This window comes from Nanorana parkeri, unplaced genomic scaffold, assembly GCF_000935625.1.
Source record: "Nanorana parkeri isolate BGI_ZX_2015 unplaced genomic scaffold, ASM93562v1 scaffold1241, whole genome shotgun sequence".
Lineage (NCBI taxonomy): Eukaryota > Metazoa > Chordata > Amphibia > Anura > Dicroglossidae > Nanorana > Nanorana parkeri.
The window spans coordinates 320773-340421 of record NW_017307509.1 but is presented as its reverse complement, the minus strand read 5'-3'; the positions used below and the strand labels follow the sequence as shown (position 1 = coordinate 340421).

The 19649-nt window shown below is 48.2% G+C and overlaps 1 protein-coding gene across 1 annotated transcript in view; it reads left to right on the top strand.

Moving 5' to 3' along the window:
- The window catches only part of CASP9 (caspase 9), a 24752-nt gene extending 5936 nt beyond the window's left edge, over positions 1–18816 (top strand). Inside the window, exons 3-10 of the mRNA XM_018568765.1 lie at positions 1713–1753; positions 3745–3925; positions 4782–4978; positions 5904–5993; positions 7160–7307; positions 12586–12765; positions 16919–17028; positions 18723–18816. Coding sequence (XP_018424267.1) covers positions 1713–1753; positions 3745–3925; positions 4782–4978; positions 5904–5993; positions 7160–7307; positions 12586–12765; positions 16919–17028; positions 18723–18815 — 1040 coding nt within the window. The 3' untranslated portion in view covers position 18816. The remainder of the gene's footprint in view (positions 1–1712; positions 1754–3744; positions 3926–4781; positions 4979–5903; positions 5994–7159; positions 7308–12585; positions 12766–16918; positions 17029–18722) is intronic.
- The last annotated feature ends 833 nt before the right edge of the window (positions 18817–19649 follow it).

Genomic DNA, 19649 nt, shown 5'->3' with positions numbered 1-19649 from the left:
TCACCTCTCGATCCTGTCACGGCTCTCTGCCGTAACAGGGGAGGGGCTGGATTACCCCCTCCCCGCTCCGATCCGCCAGCGCTGATTGGCGGAACTGACGGAGGAGGGGGCGGGTACAGCTGGCTCTGCCTTTATATAGGCAGAGCCAGCTGTCAGTCACGGAGCTGGGCGGATCACGGCATAATTGTCGGAATCCGCTTCAGCTGCGGCGTCTCAGTATACCGCGAGCTACAGCTAACTATATACTGAGCCTAGGGTATATAAGACCTACCCCAAAAATGAGACCTAGTTTGGGGGTAGGGGCGGGCCAGAGAGTCATGGCGGGGACTAACCGCTGTGCCGCAGCTCCCGCATGCCGCCCGTGTCACGAAATCAGACACCTGTCTGCCTTTGCTTAGAGAGCTGCCGCCGGGCAGAAAACTAAATTTCCCAGCAGGCAGCGGCACAGCACGGCAAGCAACGTATAGCCAGTGGGGTCGGGGTGAGGTGACAGCCTCAGTCACTGTGGGAACTTCTGACTGGAGGTCCATGCAGTCCAGCCTGGCGACGATAGAGGTGGCTCCCTGGCAGGGATCCCACAGAGAACTGTGGACGGCATTCAGAGAGGAGAGTTTCAGGACAGCTGCAGCCTGCAGGTGTTGTGACCCTGTGTGTGTGACAGTATTCAAAATAAGACATCCCCTGAAAATAAGACCTAGTGTGTTTTTTTTGGGAAAAAAAATATATAAGACAGTGGGGGTGATTTACTAACCTAAACACACGCACGCACCAGGTGCGTGTGATTTTCACACAGCAAAACGTATTTATCAACCAAAAAGTCTCTAAAAGCATATTTCCACTAATGCAATATATGGAAAAATCATGCACATGATGCATATATAATGCTGCTTCACAGTTTAGACAAAAATGGTTAGCTCATGCATTTACATTCCTGCATTCATCAACGCAAGCAACACAACGTAGAGCTAATTTACACAACATCACCTTGCAAGTCATGCTGGGCTTTGCACAACACACCTGCTGGGTGTGTACACACTACAAAGGTGTTTAGATTCCACCCATAGATCATGCTGGGAGGGAACACACTACAGAGGTGTATACATGTTCGTGGTGTGTTTATAAGGTTAGTAAATCAACCCCAGTGTCTTATTTTCAGGGAAACATGGTAGTACGGGTGCCGACACTGAGTATTTGGGCGAGTACTTGTATTCGCCTAAATGCTCCGATGCGTAGCCTGATACCCAAACTTCCAGTATCAGGAAGCTGGGCAGCGCGTCATTACACGCTGCCCGGCTTCCTGATTGGCCGGAAAGTCGGCTCCATGCTCCTTCATCACTTGGTGACGAGGAAGCATAAAGCCGGCTTCCCGGCCAATCAAGAAGCCGGGCAGCGTGTAATGACTCGCCCCCTAGCTTTGAGCCCCTAGACCAGAATGAGCAGTTAACCCTTGCAGCGCGGGGTTCATTTTTTACATTCCTGCAGTTTCTTTATATACACGGTTTGAGGATATTTGTGCTCACAAAATTCCACTTATTGGGTATTGAATGTGAAAACTGTTTTGTATAGCATTATTGGTTTTCTTAAAGGGACATGCCTCCCACTTTTTGATATCTGCCATAATGATGCTCCCTATTAGTATAGACACTCCCACAATAATATCATGTGACTCTTTGATGCTGGAACAATATTTAACTTTTTTTTTTTTTACTCAGATAATCCCGTTAGGAAGCCGAAACACTTGGACATAGAAGCGGTTGGTATTGTCTCTACTATGTAATCTTGTTGGAATCTTTATAGCTGAAGTTAAATCTGCTTATATTTTGCCCTCCCCGCTTCCTCCCCGCCCCCCCCTTTCTTCATCAACATGTCAAATTATGTTATTTTTATTTATTTTTCTCTATATTTTTTATGTATTATTTATTTTTATTAAACATTTTTAATTTTTAACTTTACTGTTGGGGGCTTCCGTGAAATATTAGGGATTTAAACAGACCCCTGATATTTCCGTTATACAATAGAAAAGGAGATTGAGTCCTCAATCACTTTTTCTGCAGCCCCTGTTATCAATGAACAGGAATCCTCTATACTGAGTGTTCCTGTTCATTCATAACTTGTGGAGATAGTAAGTTTACCATGTCTACAAATATGAATGAACAGGAAGTGATGTAGATCACTTCCCATTCATTTATAATAGGGGGCACAGTAAACATACTATGTCCTCAATTATGTACAAACACTCAGCGATCGCTGACTGCTTGTACCCGCTCTCCATCCTGACACGCTGTCACAGGAGGCTGAGCGGGCGCTGCGGGGGGGGGCATGGTCAACTCCTCCCCTGTACCGCCGGCCGGCCTCCTGTGATCGCTGACAGCTGTCTCCACCCACACACCGCTCTTCTGATCTGTTACAAGAGGCGGGGCGGGAGGAGAGCTCAGCCTCCTGCGACATCGCGGCTCACAACACTCTCCTCCCCACACCGCTCGGCTCCTTACAGTTTCTCTCCTCCCGGCTGGACGCTGCACTGTTTCAGGGGGGATACAGAGCAGCGCCCAGTGGGAAGGAGAGAAACTAGAGATGCACCACAATTTCGGCAGAAAGAGGGCACTCTCAGCAGCTTGCCTAAAGTGCCATTTTGGGCTGTTATGTTTGGGAGGCTGAAATTTCAGTGCATCCCTAGTCACAAGTCACCTGATGTTTAGCAACTGTTGCCCCGTTGAGTTTTAGGTGTCAGAGGACCTTCCACCCCCCATGATGGAGCCAAAAAGTAAGGCACAAAAAAGGCAATACTGTTAAATGAGGGGCTGATCTAAATCTTTCATAAGTACAGAACAATTGCAGTAATTTAGGACTGACCTTTCAGATGCTTAAACCCACTTAAAGGAGAATTATGCGGAGAGTGAAATACACTCATCCCCATAATTTGAGCTGACGCGTGACACGAAAACCGTCACAGGTTGGCTCTAAAGATCAAGAACTGAGCGATCACATACTGCCGAACGTTCAGTTCATGATCTCCCCGCAGAGACCTGTGACTGTCAGTCACCGCTCCCCGCATGGATTCTCCCCTCACGCTGGTCCTTCAGCGCTGACTAGAGGAACTGAAAGGGAGGGAAGCGGACACAGCTGGCTCTGGCTCTAGAGCGGCAGTGCCAGCTGTCAGTCAGGCAGCAGGGAGGATAGCGACAATATTGTCGAGATCTGTCCCGGCTGCAGCGTAGCTCTCTGCTGTCAGCATATAGCAGGCAGTAGCCTGCAATATACTGAGGTTTGGTTCACAGGAGGATATTAGTAAATGCCCTCCTGTGACCCTAAAGAGAACTATGGCAGAATAAGGTTTGGCCATAGTTCTAAGACACTTTTAAAGTGACATTGAACCCTCAGATTTTTTAACATAAAACAATACTGTACTGTCGCCTTACTGTAATCCAGGGTTGTTTCCCTTCTCTTTGCTGCTCTTCCTTTTAAATCCGTATCTCTTCTCATGCTCTGCAGAACTTCTGTTTTGCAGCAGACTGCCTTGTCTCTGGAATGGATACATGGTGTCTGTGTGTACGTTTGCAACCTGAGCCATCACTACAGGAAGAGGCACTCAGCTGCAAAGGGAAGTTCTCCCCCAGCATGAGAAGAGATACAGATTTAAAAGGAAGAGCAGCAAAGAGAAGGGAAACAGTCACTTTAAGTTCTCTTTAGAAGAAAAGAAAAAGTTGTGTTTTTTTTTTTAAAGCTTTGCTCGCTGTTTTCCAGGATTATCCAATGAACTTTGACCCCTGCGGTTATTGCCTCATCATCAATAACGTGGAGTTCGCAGAGTTCACCAATTTGTCCTACAGAGGCGGCTCCGATATTGATCGGGAAAAGATGGAGATGCGGATGAAATCGTATCATTTCGACGTCTCGGTGAAGAATAATCTGAAAGGAGCGGTCAGTGCGTTATACTCCTGATATATCATATCGGCCTTTCTGTTGACCACCAATGTGAGGGAGCAATGCAATATTCTGCATTTCTTTTATGGTTGATATTATAATTTGTTTCATTTTATTATTGAGATTGAAAATAATGTCCTATAGAGTAGCCCTGGGTGCAGACATCGCAACTCTCCCGGACGTTCCGGAAAGGTTTACTCTGCTCGATCTAGCAGAGTAAACCTTTCCCTGCTGTCTGCTTTTTTTTTTTACTCTGATATCGGCGCCGCCGTCCGCCGTCAGAGTAATAAAAAAAAAAAGACAGCATAGAAATGAATAGCTAGATTGCTATTGGCTATTTGGTTTTGCAACTTCTCTGCTGTCAGCATATAGCAGGCAGTAGCCTGCAATATACTGAGGTTTGGTTCACAGGAGGATATTAGTAAATGCCCTCCTGTGACCCTAAAGAGAACTATGGCAGAATAAGGTTTGGCCATAGTTCTAAGACACTTTTAAAGTGACATTGAACCCTCAGATTTTTTAACATAAAACAATACTGTACTGTCGCCTTACTGTAATCCAGGGTTGTTTCCCTTCTCTTTGCTGCTCTTCCTTTTAAATCCGTATCTCTTCTCATGCTCTGCAGAACTTCTGTTTTGCAGCAGACTGCCTTGTCTCTGGAATGGATACATGGTGTCTGTGTGTACGTTTGCAACCTGAGCCATCACTACAGGAAGAGGCACTCAGCTGCAAAGGGAAGTTCTCCCCCAGCATGAGAAGAGATACAGATTTAAAAGGAAGAGCAGCAAAGAGAAGGGAAACAGTCACTTTAAGTTCTCTTTAGAAGAAAAGAAAAAGTTGTGTTTTTTTTTTTAAAGCTTTGCTCGCTGTTTTCCAGGATTATCCAATGAACTTTGACCCCTGCGGTTATTGCCTCATCATCAATAACGTGGAGTTCGCAGAGTTCACCAATTTGTCCTACAGAGGCGGCTCCGATATTGATCGGGAAAAGATGGAGATGCGGATGAAATCGTATCATTTCGACGTCTCGGTGAAGAATAATCTGAAAGGAGCGGTCAGTGCGTTATACTCCTGATATATCATATCGGCCTTTCTGTTGACCACCAATGTGAGGGAGCAATGCAATATTCTGCATTTCTTTTATGGTTGATATTATAATTTGTTTCATTTTATTATTGAGATTGAAAATAATGTCCTATAGAGTAGCCCTGGGTGCAGACATCGCAACTCTCCCGGACGTTCCGGAAAGGTTTACTCTGCTCGATCTAGCAGAGTAAACCTTTCCCTGCTGTCTGCTTTTTTTTTTTACTCTGATATCGGCGCCGCCGTCCGCCGTCAGAGTAATAAAAAAAAAAAGACAGCATAGAAATGAATAGCTAGATTGCTATTGGCTATTTGGTTTTGCAACAGCCAATAGCAGGCTAGCTATTGCACCCACCCACTGCTGCTGTCAATCAGCAGAGGTGGACCTGAAGTTCTCCATCAGGTCCTCTCTCTGCTGATTGACAGCAGCGGAGGGCGGGTGCAATAGGCAGCTTGCTATTGCAAATTGAAATAGCCAATAGCAGGCTAGCTATTCATTCCCTGAGCTGTTTTTGGGGTTTTTTTTTACTCTGAGGGCAGCAGCTGTCAGAACACTAAAACAAAACAAAGAAAGCAGCAGATAGCACGAGCAGCAATAGCTTTTTTGCTATCTGCCATCATTTCAGGGTATTTCCCCTTGGATATGGGGGGGAGGATGGTCAGTGGGCACCTCCCTGAAATTACTTTTTTCAGGTTGGGATCCCTGATACAGTTAATGTTCAGACAAATGTGCCTTTATTTGTAGATATAGTAATTATTAGCAGGGGTTCCCTGAGACCTGAACGTTATTTTAAGGGTTCCTACATGATAAGAAGGTTGCAAAAAAGCTATATTATATACAGGTGATTCCGGTATAATGTGTTTATGGAGTATGACCTTTTTATCCTTATCTGCAGGAAATCTACGAGGAGCTTCAGCTTCTGGCCTCCAAAGATCACAGCAAGAAGGACTGCTGCCTCATCATCATCCTGTCTCACGGCTGTGAGGTGAGAAGCTCATATTGATCTGTGATATTGTGATCGATACCTATATAGCCCTAGTTACTGACCTCTGGATATCGATATCCACACTGCATCGGACAACGTTTTTTTTATCTTCAAATTGCCTCTTCATTTTACAAGTGATTCATCTAAATCAGGCCATGGTGTGGAGCCTGCAGTGGCCCGTGCAGTTCTGTCACCATTAGGCCCCATTCAGACACGAATCGGCCTGCACGTACAGGTGCTGCGTGTGATTAGTGCGCAGCCCCCGTCCTCCTCTATTGGGCTACGCAGCTGTACGTCCCCCTACGCTGGCCCGCCCTGCACGTCCGTAGGGGTGCGGCTGAGCCTATTCATACGCCGCCGGAATGGATCCTGTATGCGTCCCGGCCAGAAAACCCGCACCCCTACGGACCTGCACTTGAAGCGAGCGTAGGGGGGCGTACGGCCGCGTAGCCCCATAGAGAAGGACGGGGGCTGCGTACTAATCACACGCAGCACCTGTCCTTCCCGGCAGCTGCTTGGTACGGCCCCGCACGCAGCACGGAGCTGTACGTGTAGGCCGATTCGTGTGTGAATGGGGCCTTACACTGCAGAGAGAACTCTGATTGGAGGAGAGGCTAGTTACTAGTCATGTGACCAAAACTCTTCTTCCATTTTACAAAGCACCATTTTGAAAGAGTCTTCAGTCTTGCACAGTTGTACTTTCCTGGACTGAAATTGCTTCCTCTGATTTTACTGCACATTGTAAGCTCCTCACAACGTGCATTAGAATCTGTAGCATGTCCTGGCTCATTTCCTGGCTGAAGGACGTCCAGCATCATCCTTAGCCTGCCCCTTTCACTCATTGGTTTTTAGTTCTTTCAGTCATGGAGGCTCAGCATCACACGTAGGCATTACCACAACTTCCTGTTTTAAGAAGCTATTTACTGCACCCTGTCGGCCCCTCTCATCAACCACGATCTTCCTGCATTGCACAGAGAGGCGCATAGACTCAGTGATGATATCGCCAGGTCTAAAACAAGGAATGTAACGGCAATGGAAAGGTTTTATTAATTTCATCAGCATGTTGATGAGGGGAGGGGCACAAATGTCAAGATTTCAGACATGATAGAGAAGTTTTCATACTGATGGAGCTGCTAATTAAAATAAAAGAGCATCTTTCTTGCTAGACCCGACACACACGGTTTCCAGGCGGAGTATACGGCACAGACGGGGTAAAGATCTCTGTGGAAAGAATCGTCAACTTCTTCAACGGTCACAATTGTCCGAGTCTGGGAGGAAAACCAAAACTGTTCTTCATCCAGGCTTGCGGAGGCGGTAAGGAGAACTAATAGGCGGTCCTTAAAGTGGACTTGTCTGTGTAATTCACATATCATATGATTCAGTAGTTCACTCTCGCATAATATTTATAGTGTTATTATTATACAGGATTTATATAGCGCCAACAGTTTGCGCAGCGCTTTACAATATAATGAGGACATTACAGTTACAATAAAAATCAAGATGGTAAGGAGGACCCTGCCCATGAGGGCTTACAATCTAAAAGGGAGGGGACAGTGATACATGAGGAGGTAACTGTGTGGGGATGAATAGTTTGAGAACATTTCATTGTCACAGGTCGGCTCAGTAGATCGGGAAGTGAGCAAACACACACCGTCGCTCGCTCACTTCTTGATCTATCCCTGCAGAGAGCCGTGACTGTCACTCACGGCTCCCTGCAGGGATTTCCCCCCCTCCCCCGTCCGATCCTCCAGCGCTGACTGGCAAAACAGACGGGGGAGGGGCAGACACAGCTGGCTCTGCCTCTGTCGGGATCCGTCCCGGCTGCGCGTCTCAGTATACCGCGAGCTACAGCTTTGGGTGACGGGAGGACAGTAGTTTGTGTTCTCCCGTGACCCTTAGGAGAACTATGGGGAAAAGCCCTGACCCCATAGTTCTCCTTTTAAGGGATCGCCTAAAGGCAGTCAGTGAGAGATAGACGGACAGGTTGGGGTAAAGTGTTCCAGAGGATGGGAGAGACTCTAGAAAAGTCCTGGAGGCGAGCATGGGAGGAGTTGACAAGGGAGCTGGAAAGCAGGAAGTCTTTGGAAGAGCAAAGGGGACGGTTAGGGTGATAGTAGTATTATTATTATAGTATGAGTGTAAAAGATGGAGGTAAATATAACTACTTGTCTTGTGGGGGGGTTTTCTCTTTGGTTTTTGGGCTCTCTAATGGCTGTAGATTTGCATTCATTTTCATTTGTTATTAAAAAAAACTTAGAGATTCTCTCCCTTCCCTTCTATTCTTTAACTACCTCCCGGCCAGCCGCTGTGTATACACGGCCTGCCGGGAGCTTCTTGGATGTAACTGGGCGTGTATACACGTCCTGTTACGCGCCGCGCGCGAGCGGGAAATCCCCGCTATTTGAAAAGAGGCAGCGATGCCCGTTAATATACAAGCGATCCGCGGCTCTCCCCCTCCCCCCCTGCCGCTGTCAATCTGGTCGCAGGCTCCGGTGTGAGCCCGTAATAATTTTTCCTAATTATAATAAAAAATAAAACCCGCAGTGGTGATTAAATACCACCAAAAGAAAGCTCTATCTGTCCCCAAAAAATGGTATAAAATTCATTTCAGTACAGCGTTGCATGACGGAATAAACGTCAGTCAAAGTACCGCAGCGCTGAACACTGAAAAATGGCCTGGCCAGGTAGGGGATCTAAACACCTGGTCTTCAAGCGGTTAAAGAGACCCTATAGAGCAGTGCAACAGAACGCATGGCATTGCGGTACCACACTTTCCATTGCGAGCGATCGTACAGGGGGTGGGTGATGCGTTTTGGATGCCATTCAAATGAATGGCAAGGCAACACACCTCCCACACCAGAACACACAGTAGGTGTGATTGCGTGGTGCAGTGCATTAATCGCATGGGACTGGGACCTTAACCTCCTCATGTATCACTTCCCCCTCCCTTTTATATTGTAAGCCCTCAGGGGCGGGGCCCTCCTTACCATCTTGTCTTTAATTGTATTGTGATTGTAATGTCTTCCTTATATTGTAAAGCGCTGCACAAACTATTGGCGCTCTATAAATACTATATAATAATACTAGTGTGAACGGGCCCTGACAGACACTGACAGACACACACACCACATGACAATGTCGCACACTCAGACATTATCACATACATACACACCCCAAAAAAATGTATCTCTTTTTTTCTTACGATCCACCTAGTCTCCTTAATTTAAGAGAACTGGACTGGATCCTCAGCCTGGGGTCCAGTGTGGGCTGCTGTGCTGTGATTGAGCTCCATCCATATGTGCATTGTTTGTACAGCCTCCCTTGTGTGCCCTGTACGGCTGGCGGGAGCCAGAATGTGACATCACTCTGGTCTAGGCACCTCTACAGCAGCGTTTTTCAACCACTGTGCCGCGGCACACTAGTGTGCCGTGAGATATTTTCTTGTGTGCCGTCAATAAATCGTTAATTTCTTTGATCGATCAAAATTATTTTGATCGATCAAAGTTACTCACCTCTCCGCCGCCTTCCGGGTCTTCCATCGGAGATCCGGTGACGTCACGGACATCGACGTCACCGGACTCCTCCCCCCTTCCCCGAGTGGCTCTGTCGGCTAACGAAGGGAAGGGGGGAGGAGTCGGGTGATGTAGTTGTCCGTGATGGGTAACGAAGGGAAGGAGGGAGGAGTCCGGTGACGTCACGGACAGACTCCTCCCCCTTCCCTTCGTTACCTGACGGAATCACTTGGGCTGAGTCTCCTCCTCACTCTTGGGCCGGTGAGTCATCACATGTCTGTACAAGGCAAAATCTGCTACCCTGGTGAGACCCCACAAAGCCATGGGGCTTTTGGGGTTGTGTGGGTGTGCCATGAAGGAGTTATTAAAGTGATCATTAAAGTGTGACTCATTCTAACCGCAGAGGGCAGAACCAAATGTAAAGCCCCCCCCCAAACCCGGCTTCCTAGGAAAGAGAAGGGGGTGAAGGTGTTTCCCCCCGGAGTGTGGTGAGACCCCCTATGAGCCCTGGTGAGACCCCACAAAGCCATGGTGAGACCCCATGGAGCCCTGGTGAGACCAGGGCTCTGTGGGATCTTGCCAGGGCTCTGTGGGGTCTTGCCAGGGCCCTGAGGGGTCTCACCAGGCTGGTGAAATCGCACATAGCCATGGTGGGACCCCATAGAGCCCCGTGTGAGACCCTACGGAGCCCTGGTGCTGGTGAGACCCTACAAAGCCCGGGTTTAACCAGGGCAGTGTGGGATCTCACCAGGGCTCTGAGGGGTCTAACCAGGCTGGTGAGACCCCCACATAGCTCTGGTGAGACCCTACAGAGCCCTGGTTAAAGCAGGGCTTGGTAGGGTCTCACCAGGGCTCTGTGGGGTTTAAGCAGGCTGGTGAGACCCCACAGTGCCCAAGTGAGACCCCCAAAGAGCCCTGGTGAGACCCCACTGAACCCTACTTTAACCAGGGCTCTGTGGGGTCTCACCAGAGCTCTGAGGGGTCTCACCAGGCTGGTGAAATTGCACATAGCCATGGTGGGACCCCATAGAGCCCTGGTGAGACCCTACGGAGCCCTGGTGCTGGTGAGACCCTACAGAGTCCGGGTTTAACCAGGGCAGTGTGGGATCTCACCAGGGCTCTGAGGGGTCTAACCAGGCTGGTGAGACCCCCACATAGCTCTGGTGAGACCCTACAGAGCCCTGGTTAAAGCAGGGCTTGGTAGGGTCTCACCAGGGCTCTGTGGGGTTTAAGCAGGCTGGTGAGACCCCACAGTGCCCAAGTGAGACCCCCAAAGAGCCCTGGTGAGACCCCACTGAACCCTACTTTAACCAGGGCTCTGTGGGGTCTCACCAGAGCTCTGAGGGGTCTCACCAGGCTGGTGAAATTGCACATAGCCATGGTGGGACCCCATAGAGCCCTGGTGAGACCCTACGGAGCCCTGGTGCTGGTGAGACCCTACAGAGTCCGGGTTTAACCAGGGCAGTGTGGGATCTCACCAGGGCTCTGAGGGGTCTAACCAGGCTGGTGAGACCCCCACATAGCTCTGGTGAGACCCTACAGAGCCCTGGTTAAAGCAGGGCTTGGTAGGGTCTCACCAGGGCTCTGTGGGGTTTAAGCAGGCTGGTGAGACCCCACAGTGCCCAAGTGAGACCCCCAAAGAGCCCTGGTGAGACCCCACTGAACCCTACTTTAACCAGGGCTCTGTGGGGTCTCACCAGAGCTCTGAGGGGTCTCACCAGGCTGGTGAAATTGCACATAGCCATGGTGGGACCCCATAGAGCCCTGGTGAGACCCTACGGAGCCCTGGTGCTGGTGAGACCCTACAGAGTCCGGGTTTAACCAGGGCAGTGTGGGATCTCACCAGGGCTCTGAGGGGTCTAACCAGGCTGGTGAGACCCCCACATAGCTCTGGTGAGACCCTACAGAGCCCTGGTTAAAGCAGGGCTTGGTAGGGTCTCACCAGGGCTCTGTGGGGTTTAAGCAGGCTGGTGAGACCCCACAGTGCCCAAGTGAGACCCCCAAAGAGCCCTGGTGAGACCCCACTGAACCCTACTTTAACCAGGGCTCTGTGGGGTCTCACCAGAGCTCTGAGGGGTCTCACCAGGCTGGTGAAATTGCACATAGCCATGGTGGGACCCCATAGAGCCCTGGTGAGACCCTACGGAGCCCTGGTGCTGGTGAGACCCTACAGAGTCCGGGTTTAACCAGGGCAGTGTGGGATCTCACCAGGGCTCTGAGGGGTCTAACCAGGCTGGTGAGACCCCCACATAGCTCTGGTGAGACCCTACAGAGCCCTGGTTAAAGCAGGGCTTGGTAGGGTCTCACCAGGGCTCTGTGGGGTTTAACCGAGACTAGTGAGACCCCACTGAACCCTACTTTAACCAGGGCTACGTCAGTGCTACAGTTTGAATTTAAAACGTATTTGTGTGAAGTGTGAAGTTGAGTCAAGGATTGAACAGAAATATGAACAATTATAAAATAATTTCTTTGTGTTTATTTGATTCCTATTCAAGATAATTACTTTATATATAGTCAATATAGGCACAGAGGTAAATTTGTTTAACATTTTCTAATGGTGGTGTGCCTCGTGATTTTTTTCATGAAAAAAGTGTGCCTTTGCACAAAAAAGGTTGAAAAACACTGCTCTACAGGACATGCGAGGAAGCTATAAGCAAGGCACGTATGAATGGAGCTCCCTCCCGGCCATATCCGAAGCCCACCCCACCTCAAGCTGACACTCGGCGCCGGGCAGCATATTTTGAATGCTGCTTGGTGTGAGAACTGACTGTTGCGCTTGGAAGAGGCTGAGGAGCCTCTTACCTAAAAAAAAGTGTAAAACACGCAGTGACCCACTGAACACGTCATTGGTTAGTCATTGGTTGCTAGAACCACTGGTGTCCTACAACCAATGACGCTACTCAGGGCCGGCTGTTACAACTACAAGGGACCACTTATACTGGCACGCTGTTGTCCGACCGTGGTTTTCAAGGGCCAGGAACATCGTCAAAAAAAATGAAGTGATTCTGTGACCTGTTGAATATTTGTTTTTATTGAAGTTAGTCATCTATAAATGGACATTTGTTTTGTTTGTTTCAAAGATCAGAAAGACAGAGGTGTAACAGTGGAATCCGCAGACCTCCCCGAGGAAATCGACTCTTGTTCCTTGCAGTCTGACGCCATTGCTGTCCGCCCCAGTGAGGAAGATGGAGACGAAACGGACGCAGTGGCGAGCCTGCCCACCTCCAGTGATATTCTGGTCTCCTATTCAACCTTTCCAGGTGTGTGTATACTGCAATGTGAGGAACTGCGACGCTAGAGGAACTACAACCATTAGCTGCCGCTACAAATGTTCCTCTCTGTGATAGCAAATGATCTTTTGCTTTGCTGGATAACGGAAAACTTTATTCTAAAACCTTAAAAGCCACAATGGCAACTTCCCTGATCTGTTTGAAACTAGCAAGTAAGATAGAAGTGCACATGAGCACGTCATTCATTTTCATTTGTCATAAAAAAAAAACCTTACAGAGATTCCCACCCCTCCCTTCTATTCTTTAAAGAGACCCTATAGAGCAGTGGTTCTCAACTTGTGTAACCTCAGGACCCACATTTGTCCTGGGTCATTAAGTTGCGACCCAAGTCGCACTGCAACAGAACGCATGGCATTGCAGTACCACGCGTTCCGTTGCGGGGGCGGGCGATCGAACTGTGGGTGGGTGATGCCTTTGGGATGCCATTCAAATGAATGACAAGGCAACGCAACTCCCACACCAGAACACACAGTAGGTGTGATTGCGTGGTGCAGTGCATTAATCGCATGGGATTGGGACCTTAACTACCTCCGGGCCGGCCGTAGTAAAAAAACGGCCGGCCAGGAGCTCTCTCGATCTGAGCGGGCGTCTCTAGACGTCCGCTCAGACACGTCCCCTTGCGCGCACCGCCAGGCGCGCTGGTTAACCTCCTCATGTATCACTTGTCCCTCGCTTTTAGATTGTAAGCCCTCAGCAATACAGAGCGGTCCCCACACACTATTACCTAGTACATAATGTAAACCTGATTCAACTGTCTCCACTGCTCGGGTTAAATACAGAGAAGGGAATTTATCAAAAATGGAGCAGACAAAATCTGGAGCAGCTGTGCACGGCAACCAATCAGCTTCTCTCTTTCATTTTTAAATGAACAAAATGAAGAGAGAAGCTGATTGGTTGCCATGCACAGCTACTCCAGATTTTGTCAGCTCCAGTTTTGATAAACTCCACCCAGAGATTTTTGTTGCACACATTTGCAGATGTATGTGGAAGCCACACTGCCATGGCAAGGCACCTCTGTAAAGTTTGGTCCCTATCTCAACAATATCGGAGTTTCCCAACTATGGGGCATATAAAGCAATGCACAAATATAGAGCACGCTCACCTAGAGGCAGCCCCCTCCTCCTTGAAGGTACAGCAACACCCCAGCAGCCTAGGCATAACCTTTGCTAAAGACTTCCAGTGTGTGTCTGCACCAAATCCAATAAAGCAACAATGGCAGCCGCTCCGATCAGTTTGAAACTATCAAAAAGGGAAAAGCTGCACATGGGCACAGGGCAATATAGACAAAAGTACAAAGTGGTCCCCAGCAAACCTTTTTAAGCTAGCCAACAAAAATACTAACCTGTTTCAACTACTCTGATTTAATAAAAGAGGTTTTACTTGCATGCATTTGCAAATACATATACACTCACCGGCCACTTTATTAGGTACACCCTGCTAGTCCCGGGTTGGACCCCCTTTTGCCTTCAGAACTGCCTTAATTCTTCATTGCATTGATTCAACAAGGTGTTGGAAACATTCCTCAGAGATTTTGGTCCATATTGACATGATAGCATCAAGGGCCCAAAGTATGCCAAGCAAATATCCCCCACACCATTACACAACCACCACCAGCCTCCATACATGCTTTCATGTTGTTTATGCCAAATTCTGACCAGACCATCTGAATGTCGCAGCTGAAATGGACACTCATCAGACCAGGCAACGTTTTTCCAATCTTCTATTGTCCAATTTTGGTGAGCCTGTGCGAATTGTAGCCTCTGTTTCCTGTTAGCTGACAGGAGTTGCACCCGGTGTGGTCTTCTGCTGCTGTAACCCATCGGATTCAAGGTTGGACGTGTTGTGCGTTCAGAGATGGTATTCTGCAGACCTTGGATGTAAGGATCATCTATCATCTCACAACAGTCTGCCCATTCTCCTCTGACATCAACAAGGCATTTTCCTCCACACAACTTCCGCCCAATGGATATTTTCTCTTTTTCGGACCATTCTCTGTAAACCCGAGAGATGGTTGTGCGTGAAAATCCCAGTAGATCAGCAGTTTCTAAAATACTCAGACCAGCCTGTCTGGCACCAACACCCATGCCACGTTCAAAGTCACTTAAATCCCCTTTCTTCCCCATTCTGATGCTCAGTTTGAACTTCAGCAAGTTGTCATCACCACGTCTAGATGCCTAAATGCATTGAGTTGCAGCCATGTGATTGGCTGATTAGCAATTTGTGTTACCAAGCAATTGAAGAGGTGTACCTAATAAAGTGGCCGGTGTGTGTAGAAGCCACACTGCCGCATCAAGATGCAGACACACAGTGGAAGTCTTCATCTGCCCTGTAAAGGTGGCAACTGGGTTTGTGTTTCCCAACACCCATGCCACGTTCAAAGTCACTTAAATCCCCTTTCTTCCCCATTCTGATGCTCAGTTTGAACTTCAGCAAGTTGTCATCACCACGTCTAGATGCCTAAATGCATTGAGTTGCAGCCATGTGATTGGCTGATTAGCAATTTGTGTTACCAAGCAATTGAAGAGGTGTACCTAATAAAGTGGCCGGTGTGTGTAGAAGCCACACTGCCGCATCAAGATGCAGACACACAGTGGAAGTCTTCATCTGCCCTGTAAAGGTGGCAACTGGGTTTGTGGTTGTGCCTTCAAGGAGGAGGGCTGCCTCCAGTCGAGCATTCTCCATATGTGCATTGGTATACACTGAGTGGGCCAGATTATTATGACCACCTGACGTTTGTAGACAAATGAGCTATAATTTGGCGCTGAAGTTGCTAGAGGGCCAGACCATTATAAATAGGGAAGCGGGTTGGTTACCACGACAGTAGAAGTGATTTGTTTCTGAAGATACGGGGAAACAACGCGATGTAACAGCCTTTGAACGCGGGATGATTGCTGGCGCTCGAAGCCATGGAGCGAGTATCAGCACAACAGCAGAATGCGTTACATGTTCAAGAGGGGCTCATTGTTAAAGTGTTTAAAGACCGGACTGTCAGCCGAAAATCTGGGTCTGAACGTGCGAATTGTGGCCGTCAGCGACTAGTCAATGTTAGGGCAGAACGGGGGAGGGGCAAGACTGGTACAAGACAACAGAAGAGCAACAGCGCCGTGTCAGATTCCTCGCATCACCTTTCACCATCTCGTGGAGTCACGAGGCGGCCCAACCAAGTACTGATGGGGTGCTCCTAATAATCAGGCCACTCAATGTATATGTGCCATAGTTGGGAGCTCAGATCAGAGTAAGAGACTGTACTTGTCAGAGGTATTCCCTTATGCGGCATTGAGGCTTCCACCTGTATTCGGAATTGTATGAAACTAAAACCTCTGTTTTTAACCCCATTAGTTAAAACCGTTTAGATTTTTTAGTTTGAATGTGTCCTGTATATGTTGTAACAAGGACACTCCACTGTAGTCCAGGTAAGTCAAATCAAATGCAGTTTATTTAGGGCAAACAGAAATATATCTTGCATCAGCAGCAACATAAGACAGTTCCCTTTATATGGCTCAGTAGATTCGCTTATGAGCCCTCACTCTGCTCTCTCAGCAGTGTGTCGTAGCGGTCCTAGGGTCACCGACCTTCCTGACCTCTCCCCTCGTGGGCACTCAAACACATCCCTCATGTGTCACTGGCTCTCTGTCTCCTCGGCTGTCTACGAGGTGCCTCCAGCACACACAGCCACCTGGCTCCCCTCTGACGTCTGGGTGGAGTCCTCCTTGCTCCTGAACACCTCTGTTCCTCTTCCCAGCTGGAGCCCAGAACACTAGCCAGCACCCTTTCCATAAGGGCTGTGCACAGGTGTGCAATCATTAGGTTCTGGTCCCTACTAAACCATGGACCCAGGAATGGAGATTTCATCCCTCCCAGTTCTCTTTGAAATCTCCCAGTTCCAGGATCCCGTGCCAAATCCAGGTTTTCTGGAGAGAACTGCAAAGCCAGTTCTTTCCTAGCAAAATAAGTTGTTTCCTGGAACTGCTCAGTCTCTCTGGCTGAGAGTCCTGGGTTACTACAACCCCCAGTTCCACTGTGGGATTGCCACACAATACCACAATGTGGAGCCCCTTTGTTTAGTATTTTTAGTTTAAAACATTTACATTTCTTTAATTGAAGCTGTAAATTTTACCATCAGGTTATGTATCCTGGCGCGATAAGAAAAGCGGATCATGGTACGTGGAGACGCTGGATGAAGTCCTAGAAAGCTACGCTACGACTTTAGACTTGCAGGCCCTGCTGGTCATGGTGAGTGTGTCCCCAGTTCTGTCTTTTCTTGTGTTTGCGGTTACACGGACAAAGCACAGATTTTCTTTCATAGGCATTTTAAAATGCAAGATATAGATGACTATGTTTGACATCATCTATGTCCTTGGTTCTCAACTAGTGGGTCGCGACCCCGTGTTTAGTGGGTCGCCGCACGCCTTCCACTTTTCTAGGTGAGAGGCTCCTCAGCCGTACCCTAGCGCAGCGCTGTCAGTTCTCGTGCCGAGCAGCCATTCAAAATATGCTGCCCGGCGCCGAGTGTCAGCTTAAGGTGAGATGGGGCTTTGGTTGCGAGGAAGCTCCATATGTGCATTGCTTACAGCTCCTTCACGTGTCCTGTAGAGGTGCCTGGACCGGAGTGACGTCACATTCTGGCTCCCAGGACCTCTACAGGGTGCGCAAGGGTGCTATATGTGCAATGCACATATGGATGGAGCTCCGTCACAGCTCAGCAGTTTGTGTCTGTGGTTGTGTATGTATGTCAATGTTTTTGAGGGCCCATTCACACTAGTACAGTGCGTTAATCGTATAGTACCGTGCGATTAACGCACTACCATGCATTCTGGTGTGGGAGGTGTGTTGAGTTGCCATTCATTTAAATGGTTCCCTCTAAACACACCTCCCACCCACAGCTCGTACCCAGCACGCGGTACCCTAATTCCATGCATTCCTTTGGCGTGCGACTTGGGTCAGGAGTTAATGACCAAAGACAAATGTGGGTCCTGAGGTTTAAACAGGTTGAGAACCACTGGTCTGTGTGACCTCATCACTGGGTCTCTGCTTCTCTATCAATGCAGGCAAATGGCTGGTGGGAGGGGCCGGCAGGGGGCTGTACATAGCTTCCTGAAAACATCACAGCACACTAACCCAGTGTCACCCAGTGTCAGTCTGGAGGAGAAGGCTTTACAAGGCAGGAAACATCTGCATGCAGATCGCCCTAGGTCATGCACTTATGGGATGCTGAGCATTCATAATTAAAAGAACTGAAATCCAGTAAATGAAAGGGGCGGGGCCAGGGACAGTCAGGCTTGGGATGAAACTGCTAGATGATGCTGGGTGTCCTCCAGCCAGGAAATGAGGCGGAGCTCTATCTGACTTGCTGCAGCTTCTAATGCACATTGTGAGAAGCTCCCAGTGTGCAGTGATATCAGAGGAAGCCAGTCCAGGAGAGGAGCCGGTACAACTGCAAGAGAAGGGAAGGCCGGAGGTCAGATAGAAGACTGAAGGGAAGGACGGAGGTCAGATATAGGACTGAAGGAAAGGACGGAGGTCAGATAGAAGACTGAAGGGAAAGACGGAGGTCAGATAGAAGACTGAAGGGAAGGACGGAGGTCAGATAGGAGACTGAAGGGAAGGACGGAGGTCAGATAGAAGACTGAAGGGGAGGACGGAGGTCAGATAGAAGACTGAAGGGAAGGACGGAGGTCAGATACAAGACTGAAGGGAAGGACAGAGGTCAGATATAAGATTGAAGGGAAGGACGGAGGTCAGATGGAAGACTGAAGGGAAGGAAGGAGGTCAGATAGAAGACCGAAGGGAAGCAAGGAGGTCAGATAGAAGACTGAAGGGAAGCAAGGAGGTCAGATAGAAGACTGAAGGGAAGCAAGGAGGTCAGATAGAAGACTGAAGGGAAGGACGGAGTTCAACTCTAAATTGTGTTTGCATTTCATATGCAGGTGGCGAATATCGTATCATCAAAAGGAACATATAAACAGATACCCGGCTACTTCAACTTCCTTCGCAAGAAGTTCTTCTTTAAAACAGACTAAAGAAAAGTGTTTGGGATTTTTTGGTTCTATAATGACGCCCTCGATCATGTGATTGCTGTGTGACTATGGACATAACTGACGCAATAGAGAGGAACTTATCTACAACTGGTGCCATGATATCCGGATCTGTACTTCATTACACGGTGCTGACTTGTTTTTTTTTATATTGGACTCAAATCAATGCGTGTCAGTGGACAAGTTTAATGCACAATACAAAACACGGTTTTCGAAATGTAAGAATACAAGCAGCCACATTACCTTTTTCATTTTGGATACCTTAAAGGATCATGCGTCTTCTTTGCTTCATTATTTGTAGTACAAAAGAGAGTTTTCTCAATGCTGTTTATGGATTTACATCAGAACCTTTTTTTTCTACAGTCTTCCTTATTGAGAGACCTGGCCACACCCACAGCGGTGTCATGCCGCACATTGTATGGACACAATCGGATTAGCTCAGCCTTTCCCAAGCTTTTTCTTGACATGGAGGGACCCTTGAAATAACTTTCAGGTCTCAGGGAACCCCTGCTAATAATTACTCTACAGCTCTCGGGACATGAATGTGAACACTAAGCTGTGAATACATTTACATTTAAATAAAGGTGTGGTGTGCTTGCTGTATTTGACACCCAAGGCTGCTCTAAACGGCACAGTTATTTGTCAGTAATAATAAAATGAATCTAATAATAATGCCGATGATAGAAATGAGGACCGTACAAATTATCCGGGATGGCAGAAACTGCTCATTGCTCAAGGAATTCCCAGCCACCTCTAGATCAGCGGGTTCTCAACCTTCATGGGACCCCCAGGGCCAGGTAAATTTTTCCAAAGTCTTCC